This window comes from Apodemus sylvaticus, chromosome 10 (assembly GCF_947179515.1).
Source record: "Apodemus sylvaticus chromosome 10, mApoSyl1.1, whole genome shotgun sequence".
NCBI classification, from domain to species: Eukaryota; Metazoa; Chordata; class Mammalia; order Rodentia; family Muridae; genus Apodemus; species Apodemus sylvaticus.
Genome location: NC_067481.1, coordinates 61,540,614 through 61,557,513, shown reverse-complemented (window position 1 = coordinate 61,557,513; position 16,900 = coordinate 61,540,614). Strand labels below are relative to the sequence as shown.

The following is a 16,900-nucleotide window of genomic DNA, read 5'->3' as shown; positions in this document are numbered from 1 at the left end:
ATATGCACCTTTATTGGCTTTCTAGTTGATCTTGGCACAAAGGAACTCCTGGATTTACTAGTCCAGAACTGGTCAGGTCTGGTTCAGAGTAACTGCTTGTTGGAAGTGAGATGCAAGCTGGTATCTTCTTCATTCTCTGAGTGTGAACACCCTGAATGAGGTCATTTATACAGAGTGCCTGGCTTTGGGCTCTCTGTCTAGGTCAGGGATGGGTTGTCCTAACATTCACCTTTAATGACTATATCTGCAGCCAGTGGGATTCTTGAGAAGACTCAGGGTAGAAGATTCAGGGCAGGGAAACCTGACAACTGCTGATGTCACAATGCCTCTCCTCACCACAGATGCCTGGCTACTGGACCACCTCAGGGAAGCGGCAAGACCATGGCTGACTGTAATAGACAGAGGACAACAGGGGATCTGGGACCCAGATGTCAGGGGGCTACAGGATACCAGGAATGATATCTGGGCCAGGAAGCAGCCACTCTGGTCTAGGAAGCAGTCAAGATGTCCAGAGAAGGACATGGAACCCCAGGAATTACTCAGGTACCATTGATGGGACCCCTCCTCCCAAGCCAGACACTTGTGTTGACAAGAGGGAAGGCTAGGCAGGAAGTCAAAGGCATACACCCAAACTCTAGGGGTCATGCCCTTTGCAGGACAGTTCTTCCGCTTGGTTAAAGGAGCTCAATATCTCAGCATTTCTTACTGTTTCCAGTTCACAGTCCACATCTCCTGACACCCGAGACTATCCAACACACACTTACTGTTTAAGGTCTGCCCCTGGGCATTTGTGCCTTGCCTGCATGTATGAGGATGTCAGATCCTTTGGAACTGGAGTTATAGACAGTTGTGACCTGCCTCAGGGATGCTGAGAATTGAACCCAGGTCCTCTGGAAGAAGGAAGTCAGTGCCCTTAATCACTGATTCATCTTTCCAGCCCGAGGTTTACAGTTTATATCAATGGCCTAATGAGAACTAGGTGTGTTGGTGCACGCCTTTGATCCTGGCACTTGGAGTCAGACACAGTCCATCTCTTAGTTTGAAGTCAGTTTGATCTGTATAGGGAATTCTAGGCCAGTCAGTGCTATACAACAGACCTTGTCTCAAAAACAAAATGTCCAAGTGACTGTCCTGTACAGTCAGGGTTAACAACAGCATGTAAACATAAGTACAAACCAAACGCACAAAAACATATATGTATGTATGTATGTATCCTGTGGAGGGTTGGAGGTGAGGGCTTTTATCATTTAAAAATATTTTCTATTCATTTTAAAGTTTTTGTTAATATACAAAGAAATGGGTTTATAATAGTACTTTCATATACTATTTATATCTATATATTTACCAAACATATACCAAACATATCTATTTACATCTGTACATTTATATCTCATTATACTTAATTGTTCTTTGGAAGGGCATATACTATGATGCCCCACAGATATATGACTAAGTCGTGACAAAATGGAGAACCTCCAAAATGTCCAACCAGGCCTGGTTCATGTCTTTATTACTAAGTATCTATAAGGTTAGACATGGTGCTAAACAACTGTGTGCCTGATACTCTGGAGGCAGAGACAGGAGGATTGCAATGAGTTAGAGGCCTGTCTTGGTAATACAGTGGGTTCAAGGCCAGCCAGAGCTACATATTGAGAGTTTGAGGCTAGTCTGAGCTACATAGAAGGGAACACTTTCTAATCCTCTATCCCCATCCCCCCAAATGAAGAATATATACAAAACAAAACAAAACAAAACAAAACAAAACAAAACAAAACAAAACAAGAGCCAGCTACACATCCAAGAGAGTTTCTTCAAAGGAATAATTAATACTCAGGCTGATTATTTAGGAATTATTTAGATAAAGGATTAAAAAACAACACCAAATATTGTTGTTTAGTAGTGACTGACTTTATGATTGACAAGGCACCTTAATTTGTAGACCACGATAGGGAAAGATGAGGGAGACCCACACTTGGATTAGATTAAAACAGGGTTTTCAGGACAGTGGTCCTCAGGGACCCCCAAAGGCACATCTCCAGGTCGACAGTTTCTGTTTGTGTGCACTTGAGCTAAGAGTTAGTGTGAGAAGACTGGGCAGCATTGCTGGCCAAGAGTCCAGGTAGTCAGAGTTCTGGGTTCAGATTCAGACACTGCAGCTTGTCTGGGAGATGCCTTCCATTGGCTTGGGGTAGACAGGCCCCACAGTGTCTCTTACTTCCTGCTTGGAGCTGTAAAGCTGGGATATCATCCAAGTGCATACACCTTTGGCGAGTGCTAAGCCTCCTTCCTGTTCTAGGACCTGTGCCGGGCAGGGAGAGGCCTTTCTTCTGAAATACAGAATAATCTGCAGGTGCTGTGAGACCTTCCCCTCCCCAATGCGGATCTGAGATCTTCATTTCTTTCTATGCTGTGAGCATCTGGGTTTGTGGACTTAGTGGATAGCCCTGAAATTCCTGCCTCATCTTGCCCTCGCAAATGGATTAGTATATGTGTGTGTGTGTGTGTGTCTGAATATGGGAGTTCTCTGCCTGTTTATGTATGTATGCGTTTGGTGTGTGTTGGGGTCTGTCCGCATGTATTTCTGTTTCTGTATCTGTGTGTATGTTGCATGTTTCTAGGTGTGTGTTCATGTTTGTGTGTATCAGACTGTTAGTATGTATGATGGTTTGCCTATGTGTGTCTGTCTGCGCTTTTAAAATAGTTTTGGAGACCACATGCTAGGCAAGTGCTCGCCCACTGAGCGGAAACCTTGGCTCTCTCTTACCTCTGTTTGCCTCAGTCTCACTAAGTTGGGCAGGAATCCTTAAACTCATACTGTAGTCCCCTTAGCCTTGAATTTGCAATCCTCCTGCCTCAGCATCTAGACCTGTGCCTGGGATGATAGGTTGTCTCCCTTCTGTATTTTCCAAGACTCTCCATGCCTATGCTCTCTGTTTAAGTAGTAGTGTGCTATCACCCGGGCCCTGAGGATGGACAGCTGGCATGGACCCTTGCTTGATGACTTTGGTAAAGCTAGCAGGTGGTATAGCCATCCACTATGGATTTTGGACAGAAAACAGGGGAAAAAATGGAAAGAAAGCTTGGAGTCAAGAGGATGTTTTAGAGGAGAAGTTTGAGTGGAAAGGAGGGTTAAATGGAGAGGCATGGAAATGTTATTCAGAAAGTCAGAGGGGAGGGGACTGGGGGAAGATGAGGATCCCAGGCCAAGAGAGTAGGGAAAGGATGCAGAAATGAATGCTGGGAGCTCCTCCTCTGCCTAGGACCCGTTCCTCAGCCGTAATGGGATAATACTGTAAGCTATAGGTCTGCCGCTCTGGATAACTCCCATAATCCCAATAGCGCAAGAAGGGGCAGAAACTACTTAGAAAAGCAGCCAGTACTTTAGGAGGCTGATAGCCCAGAACACACATGTATGAATGTTCATTCCTTCTGGGTAGCAAGGGCCAAGCTTAGGCCAGGAGGCAGCCTCTGCTTTTGAAAGGTTTAAGGTCTACTTGGGACGCAGAGGAATGACCCTCTTAAACCTGTAGGCTTGCTTAGCCTGAGACTTTCAGTCCCCAACCCCCCAAATTCCACCTCCACTTTATCCCCGCACTCCCTGGGCATGCCACTAGAAAAATAATGAGGACAGTGAGGACAGTGCCTTGGTTTAAGGTCACGCAGCTAGTAAATGCTAAACTCAGGTCTTGAACCCAGGACCATCTGACACCAGCGTTCCAACAGGGAGCTTCTATACTATGCCCAGACATCCTATGATTTGCTTGACCTCCAACTCTGGAATGTTTAAGCTTTGAATATGGCTTGGTCTGTTCCTCTTCCGACGGTTTCACTTGTATATTAGCTGATCAAGCCAGCCAGCTTTGCAGCTCAGCTTTGACTTTCTGGCTACCACCCCCAGCTAGACAGACACAGGAGTCTTTCTGCTGATTCCCAGTCGTAGCTGTCCTCAGGCCACTTGTATATCCTCCATGGCAGAACAGTTTAGGAAGGGAGGCAAGACGTGCGAATGGTGAGGAGGAGGCACTTCAAGGTGGAATGGACCACATGGTCTCTGATGTTCTCCAGTTGCTTCCTCCACAGTGACCTCCCCTGCCACCAATGAAACCCTGTGGCCTGTTCTACCTTGAGAACTGAGAGGACAGGGCCATTGTGGAATGTACTGGGAAGTCACTGAGCAGGGAGAAAAGCAGGGCTGAATTCCAGCCAGTGCCTGTGTAAAGCCAGAGGACAGGAATGCAGGGCCAGCCAGGCCCATGCTTGCAAAATATTTGCCTACTTAGATTTAGTTTTCAGTTTTGATTTCTAAAATAAATGTTTGCTTTACCTTTGAAATTGTAAAATTTGGGGGGACATGGAAAAGAATGACTTTGAGGTTTAGAAATGTACTTTGGGCCTGGGGACACTTCCATGACAGTGGCTCATGTACCTTTGGGTGGGTGCAGGTGCCTGTGGTCCATTTGAAATCTTTGTAGGCACACCTGCCAAGGACCGTCCCTCAACCTGACTCTTCTTTGTCAGTGGCCATGTCTGATCTTCTCCCTACTCTAGTTCCAGGACCTCCGCCTGATGCTAATGAGGCTAGCCAACAACACTAACTCCCACCCCCAACCCTGTAACCCTGCCCTGAAGCTCTCCATCCTACTTAACAGTGGCTATTCTATACAGTCGTCCATTTGTTTCCTGTTAGCAATTTTTGTTCTGTTCTGTTCCACTCCCAGACTTTTTACCTTCTCTTCCACCCTTGTATGTTTAAAAGGAAAACATTTTAAATTAAATCCATGGCCCAGCAAGATGGCTCAGTAGGCCAAAGCACTCGTTGCTAAGCATGATGATTTGAGTTTGATCTCTGGGACCCAGGAGGCAGAAGGGGAGAATTCGCTCCCTGTTGGGAGCCTCCTAGCCTGGGGAGGGTAATGGGGGGGGGGCACAGAGTAGGACTCTGGTGTGGCTTTAAAGTCTGAGGGACTCCAGATGTTCTAGCTCTCTAACTATACCGAAATGCTAATGATAACTTCTAAAATGTCCTAAAAACTTTCTTGCTCTTTCTGAGGGTAAAAGGCTAATGTGGCCTTTGTTTTAGCTGAGCAAGAACTGCATGACTCTAGCTTTCAGCCTGTTAGAAGTCGAAGCTGAAGAAAAGGACACTTTGAAAAGTGATTATAGTGTTTATTACTAAGTTATAAAAAGTTTCCTATTAAAGCTATCTAAGAAAAAAGGGAAACACAGAACGATCCTAAGTGGAGCAAGGGAAAAATTCTCTTCTGGGGGTGGGGAGAGAAAACATGTTTCTAAGTGGGAAAAGGGAAAAAAATTCTTCTCCTATTTCTTTGTCCTCAGTACTTAAACATATCTTTCAGAATACATGATCCCATGTTAAAAAGTTCACAAGTTTACACAAAAAAATCAAATTATAAACTGAAATAGAAGTTTACAACAGAAAATGTTTACATGAAAATCTACTAGGAGTAATTACCTGGCTAAATAGCCATCATCTGCCACAGCTTCACAGGTTCGTTAAAAGTTGAAAACCAAAACTAAGTTATTAACTAAGTGAAGTTTTATATAGATAAACCCAGTCAATATTTTATCTTCTGTTCTAGCACCTATACTAAATCTTTAGTTCCCTTTTTATGATCTTTGGTTAATTGTTTTACAACCTCTTGAAATGTGTGCTGAGTAGGAGAAAGTCTGGTTACTATTTAAGTGCTATTAACTGGTGACACATCAGAGACTGACAGTGTTCTCATTGTATTTTTGCATGTCACACAAGGATCTAGTAGCAAACCTACTATAAAAGAGCTTAAAAAAGTCACTGATATAATTTTAGGAATTCTTATAGGATCATCATTAAGACTTAAGAAGTCATCTATTTGTCTATATAGCATCACTACAAGACAGTATATCTTCATAGATCTGCAGAGATCTGCTCAAAAGGGTGGGCTAATACCTAGTGATTGTTATACGTGCTTAATAATAACAGGAAAAGCATATTAATAGCAGGAATATTTTCTAAAATGAATTCTCTTAGGGCCTTGCCAATAAGAGCAAATCTGTCACGAATTAATCTGAAGGAGACCATCTCAGGAAGATCACCTGTTAGTTATTAGTTTGTCCCATGATAGCTCCTGACAGCTCCCAAAGTTCAATGGTCTCCTCATGGTGTATGCTCTGTTCCTGAGTTGGGGTTAATCTATCTCTTAAAGTCTAGAAAAATGAAACAGAAATATAAACTAAGACAGGCATTTAACATATTGCTTTCATATTGATATTCCAGTGACGCAACAGCGCAATACCAGCCTGTGCCCACATCTTTGTAGTGCCTTTAGAGCTGCTGTCTTCAGGGCTCTCTATTCAGTGTTCTTTGTCTGTTTTGCTGTTCTGTTATGTCACTGTCTTATTATGACAGTCTCATAGCAGACTTTGAAAGCCAGGCACACCTTCACTCGCCTCACGCCCCACCTCTCACTTTTTCAACTCTCAGCCTTTGCCATGACTATAAAAAGTCTAAGACAGTTTGCCAATTTCTTCATAAAGAAAAACAATCCAAGTATGATTTTGGTAGGTGTTGCACAGAATCTATGGGCCACCTGCAGATGAACTGATACTGTTTTGTTGTTGCAGTTATGTTTTATACAATGATCATGACATAATCTCTCTATTGAGATATTAGGTTTTCATCTTGTCTTTCAGTCAATTTTACCCTAGTTTTTGAATTCCATACTACTACCGAATGTCTTTCTAGAATTCTTTTTTGGTGGTTGTTGTTGGAAAAAGCAAGCGTTTTAGGTATGTTGGCCTTGTGTCTGTTGGTAGATTTTTTTGTTTCTACCTACACAGTCACAGTGTGTACATTCAAAGCCCCACGTTAGAATCAGACTGACCCAGATCTGAATTTTAATCTTACCATTTACTAAATGGACCACTTGTGGGGAGTGACTTGCTTTCTTCTAAGCCCATTTCTCTTTCCACAAAATGTGATTTGTAGTGAAGTCTAATGAGATGAGAGCATAGGGCCTCATCCGTGTTTGGATTTTCCCATTCATTGTCTTTGTGCCATCAGCTGCCTTCAGCCCTGGCTTATGCCCTCTTGTATTCTAGCTGCATTCTGCACAGATGGCCCATCAGCAGCTTCTGTGGACACCTTGTCCTTGGATTATTTGATAGATCTGTGACCTTTACACCTGTCCCTTTTTGCACCATTTTTGCTTGACTTTTTGAGATGACATTCCTGACACTACCCTTGCCTCCCTGATGGGAACCATTCAGTCCTTCCTCATGATTCTCCTTACCTCTCATGCCTAAAAAACATCCTTTTATGACCCTTCTACAACACGCATCCTACAGAAATAAGAGATAAGACAATCTTTGATATCTACCAAGTTTATATGTCTGAAACTATGACAACTATCCCAAGACCCCAGGTTCATGGAGAACCTCACCAGAGGTTGCTACCTGGATATTCTACAACGCTCAGTGTGTAACTTAACATTCTGTCTTTGAACCTGCTTTTTTTTCCTTTCCAATACTTATTCCAGCATCTAAGTCAGAGACCTGAGACTTCTGACACTTCCTCCCTTTCCTAGTTAATGGTGACCACACTTTGTCCCCATTCTTCTTACTTAGATTCCCTTGTTGGGAAGTAGCTTTCAGGCCCTTCTAGCCTTGCCAAGGTCTCTGTTATGCTGAACTTAAGATTGCATTGATTTGTAATTAGACCCCAGAAATCTTCCATACACACTGTGAAAACTACTTCCCACATCTCCGGGACTCAATTTACTTCTCATTCTCAAATTCAACTGGCTTTGAGATGGACTGCCATGAGGTTACCTTCCGTTTTGTGGCTCTGTGATCTCTTAGGGACCTTGGATTCGCTTCTAACCTATGAATGGAGAAAGAAACATAGTGATGGTTAAAGATTTTAATGAGATTGGTTTGCAGATAGGGAGGACTCAGACACAAAAGTTGTATCTAGTCAAAATGAAAAGAGGGGGTGGGGTGGGGATGTGCTGGGAACCAGCTCTTAGTTTCCTTGTGGGATACTGGGTGGAATTCGGGAGGTAGATGCTACTACTCTTTAGTCAATAGACAGCTCTCGGTCTCTGCTACAAAGTTTTTCTAAAGAGAGCTGACAATGCAGTCCCTATTTAAAGTCATTCAATAGTCTCCACAGTGTCTACAAGACACAGACAGAATTCTTGAGTGTGAATGTTTTAGGCTAGTGGCTTTCAACCTGTGGGTCATGACCCTTTGGGTGGTCAAATGACTCTTTTACAGAAATTGCATATCAGATATCCTGCATATCAGATACTTACATTATATGGCCATTGATCAACTGTGACCAGAAAGTCCATCTTGCAGGGAAAAAATGTCTTTCGGAAAATTTCAGAAATCCATGTGATATATAATAAATAATATAACATAATGCAATTTTAAAAACAATTTTTTATTTAAAGTAGAACTAATTCCCCAAATCTTTTTTTAATACAATATAAAAATCTAGAAACACCAGAAACTGATGTTTCAGAGGGGGTAGGAAATGTATCTAAAGCTTTATGAAGACTATGGATTAAGATTCCATGTCATAGGCTGGTAAAATAGCTTAAAGGTAGAGTGTTTGCTTGCCATCACGCATGAGGTCCTGGGTTCAACCCCTAGCACTTCAAACCAGAAGAAAAATAACCCCAAAAGCACTCATGAGTCAATGTGCCTAGAATCTACTTGCATTAACCTCAGAAATACTCCTGAGTGCTTGTTCTTCTAAAATGAAGAACTTGTGTCTGAAATGTCACCAGCCTGGTTGGTTTTTGTCTTCTTGATATAAACCTAGATATATCTGGAAAGAAGAAATCTTGACTGGGATTAACTGCCCTTTAAGACTGGCCTGTAGGTAAGTCTCCAGGGCTTTATCCAGCCCACCAGGGCCATTGCTACCCCCACGCAGGTGGTCCTGAAGGGCATAAGAAAGCAGGGGAACAAGCCACGGGGAGCACAGAGGTGAGCAGAACTTCTCCATGGCTTCTGCTTCAGTTTCTGCTTCCAGGTTCCTGCCATGAACTTCTCTCAGGGATGGCATGTGACTTGGAAGTGACATAAATCCTTTCTTCCCCAAGCTGTTTTTGGCCATGGTGTTTAATCACAGCAATTGAAATTTTAACGTAGACAATCACATTATAAGGCAATATTCTCTTTCAATAAGCTAAATAAAATGGAACCCATGTGGTTCACTGGTTTTAAAAATAAAATATTGACATTATGATTCATTACAATTATGAAATAGCTACAAAAATAATTTTGTTTTATGGTTGGGGAGTTACCAAAACGTGGGGAACTGGATTAACGGGTTGTAGCATTAGGAAGGTTGAGAACCACGGTTCTAGGCAGAAAAAAAAAAAAACAACACAAAAACCTAACGATGTAAGACCCTTCATGGTTGGCTTTACTTTTTTACAATCCACTTCGTGCAACTCTCTCCCTCAGCTAAGGTACATCCTGTGTGTTGGCATCCCTTTTGAAGTTATTGTTTTGTTCTTTTCTTTAGATTTTTTTCCTCATTGGTTTCTTCTTCCTTTATCTCAACCATGCCTCTGCTAATCATTCAAAAGTAAACAGGTGTCTGTTCCTTCAAGGACTTGCCCCTTGTGTCTCTTCCTGGTGATGTCCCCTCACATCATTGGAACAAATGGCATCCTGACATTGGGAGCTACACTTAGGGGTCTTATGATGTTCCCAAAGGAGGAAATAGCGTGTTTGAGGAGTTCTCAAGGACTTAGACCAATGATACTGGTTTTCACCTGGGAAGTTGTTAGAAATGCAAATTCTTATTCTCCTTCTCCTCCTCCTCCTCCTCCTCCTCCCTCCCCTCCTCCTCCTCCTCTTACTTCTTTATTATGTGTACAGTGTTCTGCCTGCATGTATGCATGCAGGCCAGAAGAGGGCATCAGATCTTATTATAGATGGTTATGAGCCACCATGTAGTTGCTAGGAATTGAACTTAGGATCTCTGGAAGAGCGCCAGTGCACTTAACCTCTGAGTCATCTCTCCATCCTGAGATGCAAATTCTTAACCTTTACCCCAGATCTATTGAATCAGAGATTTGGGCGAAGGGACCCAGTGGTCTGTATCCTCATAGGTGTTCTAGGAACCAAACCACCTGACACATTTATCTTTTGGTCAGGTCTGCTCTAGAACATCTGTCAAAATGAAATGTATTTAGGGTGTGTTTGCAAACTGAATTGGCATGATCTACTGATAAATCGAGTCTTGAGGGAGATAGGAAAGATTTCTGGGTTTTTAGCAACTGACTAATTAGTGGTGTTTTAATAAAAGCAAGCAATGCCAGTTCTTGAGAGACAGAGGCAGAGGCAGGTGGATCCCTGAGTCTGAGGCTAACTTGGCCTACAGGATAGCCAGAGCTATACAGAGAAACTCTGTCTCAAAAACCCAAAACAGAGAGATAGACAGACAGAGCGCCAGACATTGAAGGGGCAGGTTTTGTGGTGTGACGGGATGAGGTTTGTCAAGAGTTCAGCTAAGCAGGGAAGGTGAGAGACACCTCTGGATGCTTGTGCAGATGGGGAGGAAGCCCAGGATAGAGTGTTGGGTCCTTTCCTCTAAAGGTGGACTGGGAGAAGAAGCCAGTTTGGATCTCAAGTTGACCTTCGTTGGAGGTGAAACCCAGAAGGGGCTCAGCATGTGCTCCATGATGTACATCACTGAATGTGAAGCAGATAGTTGAGCCTCCACAACACGGAAAACATTTCTAGAGAGTGATTGGATCTTACATTATTGGTTGGTGCTTAACCACTCAGTTAGAATAATACTCTTCTATACACTTCTTGATGCCAAGAATTAATGAGAGGAGGGATCACTCCTGATCTGTGAGGACAGTAGTACAAGCAGCCTTCTCAAAGCTGCCTTGCAACAGGATATCAAAGCATCTAGAACAGGAGATCTTAACCTGTAGGGCCACACCCCTGGGAGGGATGTCAAATGACCCTTTCACAGGGCTTGCCTGAGACCATTGGAAAACACGTATATTTGCATTATGATTCATAACAGTAGCAAAATTACAGCTATGAAGTAGCAATGAAAGTGATTTTACAGTCGGGAGTCACCACGACATAAGGGATGGTATTAAAGGGTTGAAGCATTAGGAAGGTTAAGGACCACTGACCTAGGGGGGAACTTGCTGCAAGCTGAAATCCCACCTGCTTTACTGTTTAGGCTGAGGAGAAGCTTCCTGGCTGCCTGTCAAAATAAAATTCAAGAAATCACCACCAAAGGCTGACCAAACTGAGGTGGAGAGTGCCTCCAACTGTGCAGAGAATTTCCAGTGACATCATAGTTTGGTACAGCTGTTTTGGGCCCTGGAGCATTTAGACACTCACTCCTCTGACTGCCCCACACAGGCCATTATACAATTTAGTAAGCACTTAAGATGGCATACAAAGTGAGGGGTTTCATTATGACATTAAAAGTTTTAATTAAAACATAACTGCATCACTTCTCTCCTCCCCCTTCCTCTCTTCAACCCCTCCCATGTTCTCTCCCTCAGACTAGCCCCTCTTATGTCCTATCTCTTCAGCCCCTCCCAAGTCTCCCCGACTCTCTCTCTCTCAAACTGTTGACCTCTTTTACTTTATTGTTTTACACACACACACACACACACACACACACACACACACACACACACACACACTATAGACATCTATATATACACTACAGTGTGCTGAGTCCCTTAGTGTGGTTTGTGTGTACACGATTCCAGGGCTGACCACTTGATGTTGGAAAATCAGGGTTTTTAGTTTTGTGAAGGTCTATGTTTCAATTGTTGGCCTGAAATCTTGGGCAAATGGTGCCCTATTCAGGAAGTCCTTTCTTAACACTTAAACCATATAGGCTACTGTCCATATTTTCTTCTGGCAGTTTTAGAATCTTGGGCTCAAAAGTCTTTGGTCTTCTTAGAGTTAATTTTTGTGCCCCGTGATAGATATAGGTCCGATTTTATTTTTCTGCAAGTGGACACTGTTTTCCCTGCAACATTTGTTGAAGATGCTCCCTTTTCTACAGTGTGTGGTTCTGGAATCTTTGCCAGCTATCAGATGGCTGCAGTAGCGTGTGAATTTCGATGCTCCGTTTTGTTCCATTGGTGTGCATTCCTGTTTTTGTGAGAGTACCACACTGTTTATTACTGTAGATCTATTATATACCTTAAAAACCTACAACATCAGTTCTGTTGATATTACTCTGTTTGCTCAGGATTGTTTTGACCATCTGGGGTGTTTTCTAGTTTCACATATATTTAAGGATTTTCTTTTCTATTTTTGCGAAGAGTGTCATGAGGATTTTGACTGAGATTGCATCGAATCTGTAATTGCTTTTGGAAGAATAGCCGTTTTTACAGTACTAAGTCTACCAATCCAAGAGCATGATGGTTCTTCTATGTTCTAAGCATTCTTCAATCTCTTTCAGGAATTTTAAGTTTTCATTGTAGGGTTTTCTATCTCCTTGGTTAGGTTTATCCAGTGTATTTGTCTTTTGACAAATTACCCTTGAGTCTGTAAATGAATGGTGTCTATGATCTTCTCTCTTAGTTTTTATGCTGCTAGTTTATAGAAAGGCTACTGATTTTTCTGCAGTTGTTTTTCTGAGGGTTACTGTGTAGCCCAGGCTATCCTGGAGCTGGCTCTGTAGATCAGGCTGGAGTCAACCTCAAAAAAGGACCACCTTCCTCTGCCTTCTAAGTGCTGGGTTTAAAGGTGTGCACTACTTTGCCTGGTTAGAGTTTTATAAGTTGATTTTTATTCTGCCATCCTGCTGAAACCAGTAATCGTTTCTAGAAGTTTTCTGTTGGAATTTTTGGAACCTTTTATGCATATATTATCACACTGCTGCATGTAGGAGTGGCAGCAGGAGCTTGGGGCAGCAGGATCCACGGTCAAGCAGAGGCAGGTGAATGCTTGTGTTTATCTTGTGTTCATTCCTGTGCTGCTCACGGTCCCCCCCCCATTAATCTAACCAAGAGCATCCTTTGCAGGCATGCTCTGAGTAAATCCCTTCCTCCCTCCCTCCCTCCTCCTCTCTCCTTCCCTCCCTTCCTTCCTTCCTTTGCTTCCTCCCTCCCTCCCTTCTCTCCTCCTGTCTTTTCTCTCCTCATCCTGCCTCCTCCCCCACTTCCAGAACTCCATATGCAGTTCAGACTGTTCCTGAACCGACCGTCCCTCTTGTCTTAATCCCCCGAGTGTGCCCTCAGTCCCCTAAAAGGCTTGGATTTCAACCTGAGCTTTTTCCAGGACTTTCAAAACCCAGAATCGTCCACGTGGGGACTTGCTTCCCTCACAAACGGTTCCTCACTCTGTAGAATCTTACAGCCATTTGTTTCAGCCGCGTGCATCTGCGTGAGGGGGAACTGAAGGCAGCGCTTTAGGCCGAAGGACACAGTGACACAGATGATTAAACATGAACCCACTTTCTGGAATCCATTTTACAGCCTTTGGATAAAGCAATTCTTTCTTTCCACTTTCCAGAGTGAGCGGAAGTGGGGCGGGGACCTTGGCACTGGGGTTTCGGAGAGATGGAATTAGTTAAGGCACAGGGAAAGGGAAGCACATGTGGTGGCCCTGTCCTGTCCAGGGAGCGCACACACACACACACACACACACACACACACACACACACACACACACACACACACACACACACGCAGGAGACTGGCTTCTTCTTCGCTGCTGCCACAGAGTCTCCTTTCTTCTCCAGGAAAAGCGACTCTTTCACAGCCCTTGGAAGCGAAGGAAATGGAAAGTCCCACAGCATCCTGAGCCCCTCTCCCCTCATGGTGGCTCTTTGCTGCTCAAGGTCAGAGGCAGATTTTGCCTTTGCTTGCAGGCTATGCAGAGGGTTCCCTAGTTAGAGCTGCGCACCTCACTGCTTGTGTGTGGAGAGTCGAGTGCAGGGCCCTGATTAGGTTTAGCAGGGGCTTTTCTGAGAAGCTGCTGAGCTCAGACCCCGCTGGCTCCACATTCCTGCATGATGAGGGAGGGATTCCAGTGTTTACTTTGAACAATGTTTTCCTGTGTCTGAATCCACTACGTGTTAAATTCTTCCAGATTTCTGGCTCCACACTGCAGTTCCAGCAGGACAGAAACAGGTTTATGGTCGTTGGCAGAGGCGCGAACGCAGGGTCGGTCTGGACACCTCCTGCATTTAGAATTTCCACTCGGTAGACAGAAAAGCGGATCAGTGTCCCTGTAGGAGCAACGCCTGGGAGGGGCGTGTGGTCTAGGCAGCAGCAGCTCGCTCTGCTAGTGCCTTTTGCATTTCCCACCCTAGAGAGCAAAAGTCAGCTTGTCTCCTCGGAGCAACATCCGGGAACGAGAACAAGAGAGTTTTGAAGGGCTGGCAGTGTTTTCTCGGGTAGGGTAAAACCAGAAGGTGGTTTGGTGGGATGTTAAAGACCTACAATACTTTCCAGTTCTTGGGTCTGCAGCTGTGTGAGAAGGGAGAGACTCGGACAGAGATGGAAGAGAGACAGGTGCAGGGGAGCCCAGCTCTTCCTGCTGGTATCCAGGAAACACAGAGAGGCAAAGTGACCTGGTGTTGAAAGCTGGTTTAAGGGTGGGCTTCCAACACAGCATATTAAGAACGTTGGGGTCAGGGTGGGATGAAACAAAGTCCTCTGTGCAGTAAAAGCTTCTTCCTTCTGAGGTCTGAGCAGATGGGCAATTCAGGGAAACTTCTCGTGGGGCCCGTGAGGATTTGGGCTCCACAGGATCAATGTGGCAGGCGGATCTTTTAAACCCTCTGTCCTAGAACCCATGCTCTCAGATGATGGAAACCTACCCCTGACACCCCTTCATAATCATGGGTGGGTGTCTATGTGAATATGTGTGTTCACATACAGGCAGCAAAGGCAGATGGGCTCTAGCCTTGAAGACAGAGGGAGAGCCCAGAGAGTGTCTATGGAGCTGTATGGAGAAAATAGTCTGTTGTTTTGATCCTGAGACTTTGACAACCCCCCTTTGGGTTGTCAAAACCCTATGCATGCAGTTTTTGTTTGATCTTCAAAAGGAAAAAAAATGACAAAATACTTACTTTTTAAAAAAAATATACGTCTAGTAATGTGTGAGGCAAAGGCCCTGACTACTCAGAGCTCCCCCTCTTACACTGGGCTCCACCCCTACTCCAACCCTGGCCCTCTGGGAGCATCTGTGCTTCTGTCATGTCCACATGGCCTTGTTAAAACCAACCTTGCTAGAATAGCACCTTCATTTCTGGATCATTCGATAGGCTTCAATTCCTTACATACTGTATTAGGTCTCCTCCTTGCTGCCACAAATCCCCTCCCCTCCCCATAAAGCAGCTTAAGAAAGGGGGTTCTTTTAGGGAGGACTTGCAAGAGAGCAAGGTGGCTGGTTCCACTGTGTCCCTGTTCAAAAATGTCTGTTGATGTCCAGCTGACTAATTTCCCCTTTCTCCTTTTTGTCCAGTGGTGACCCAGATGGTGTCACTAACATTCAGGGTGAGTCTTTGTCCCCCCAGTTAAATCTCTCTGTAAATGTGAGGGATCTCTTACAAATGTGCACAGGGGCGTGATTCCTAGGTGATTAAAACCCAGTCAACAGGCTATCACACTTCCATAAGTTCACTTCTTTTGGCAGGAAATTCCATCATCTTAAAGATAGGGGTGAATGAAGGAGGAACTATCCAATCAGTGCTTTCCTGGGTTCTGCAGAGTAGGAAGCTGTAGGAATCCCCTCTCTGTCTGGCATGTAGGGCATTTTTTTCTTAAACCATTGGGTAAAGGGCCTTTATTGGTTATTTCTTGAAGTCACTCTAAATTTAGTTACTTAGTACTGTGATCTCGTTGTCCATGGGTGGGAAATTTGAAGGTATCTTTACTGTCTTGTCTCCATCTCCAGATCTCTCCAGGAAACGGGAGTCAAGGACTTGGCTGAGGGCAGTAGCATGGGAATCCACCTCCAAGTGATTCAGCTAGTTCTTCTCATTGGGAAGCTTAAGTTCCTTACAGGCTATCAGACCAGGGGCCTCAGTCCTCCTTGCTGGGTGTGGGCTGAAATTTCCCAGGACAACTTAAGCACATGGGGCAACTCAACGTGGCAGCTTCTGTCTCTTATTCTGCACAGATATCATGTGCAGGAAATTGATGAAACCAGAAGCCAGGGAGAGAGCTTGTTGGTTAAAGCACTAGAATTTCCAATCTAGTTACACTTAGCTTCCCATTCCAGGGAAATGAGATGAGCCCAAGACTCCACCTATGCCAGCCTTTAGTCTTTGTCCTCTCTGAAAAACATAATACCCTGTGTGCTCTGGAGTTCAATCTTGTCCTCACCTTGGACATCACTATTAGTAGCTTTCTTGTTTATTATGAAACCAAAGTACAGTTATAAATTAGAGGCTATAGTTTGTACCAGTAGCTCAAGGCTTTGTTTTTCAAGAAAGTCAGGAACCCAACTCTTTGTAGGTCAGCATCGTGTTCTCCCAACAAGTAGGATGATGCCCGTCTTGAGTGTGATGAACCTGAGGGTCAAAATATTCAGGAAGTTGTTCAAGGCGTGTTTATAAAGAGTATTCTATTCATTTGCATTTTTGTTGCTGTTATAAAATACTCTGATCAAAGCAACTTGGGGAGGAAAGTGCCTGTATTTTTAGGTTATAACGCATTATTGAGATAAGTCAGGAAGGAACGGTGGAGGGATGTGGCTTGCTGGCTTGCTGTCTGGCTTGCTAACAGGCTCATATTCAGATAGCTTTCTTATACAGTCTAGGAGAAACACCTGCCCAGGGATGGAACCACCCACAGTGGTCTGGGCCTTCCTATGCCAGTCAACAATTGAGACTGTACCCCCCATAGATCTGGTGTTTTAGTCAGGGTTTCTATTC

General features: G+C 44.0%; 1 protein-coding gene across 1 annotated transcript in view; it reads left to right on the top strand.

Annotated features, from left to right (window-relative positions):
• The first annotated feature begins 455 nt into the window (after window positions 1-455).
• Window positions 456-16,900, top strand: part of Cdrt4 (CMT1A duplicated region transcript 4) — a 32,817-nt gene continuing 16,372 nt past the window's right edge. Inside the window, exon 1 of the mRNA XM_052194517.1 lies at window positions 456-543. Coding sequence (XP_052050477.1) covers window positions 456-543 — 88 coding nt within the window. The remainder of the gene's footprint in view (window positions 544-16,900) is intronic.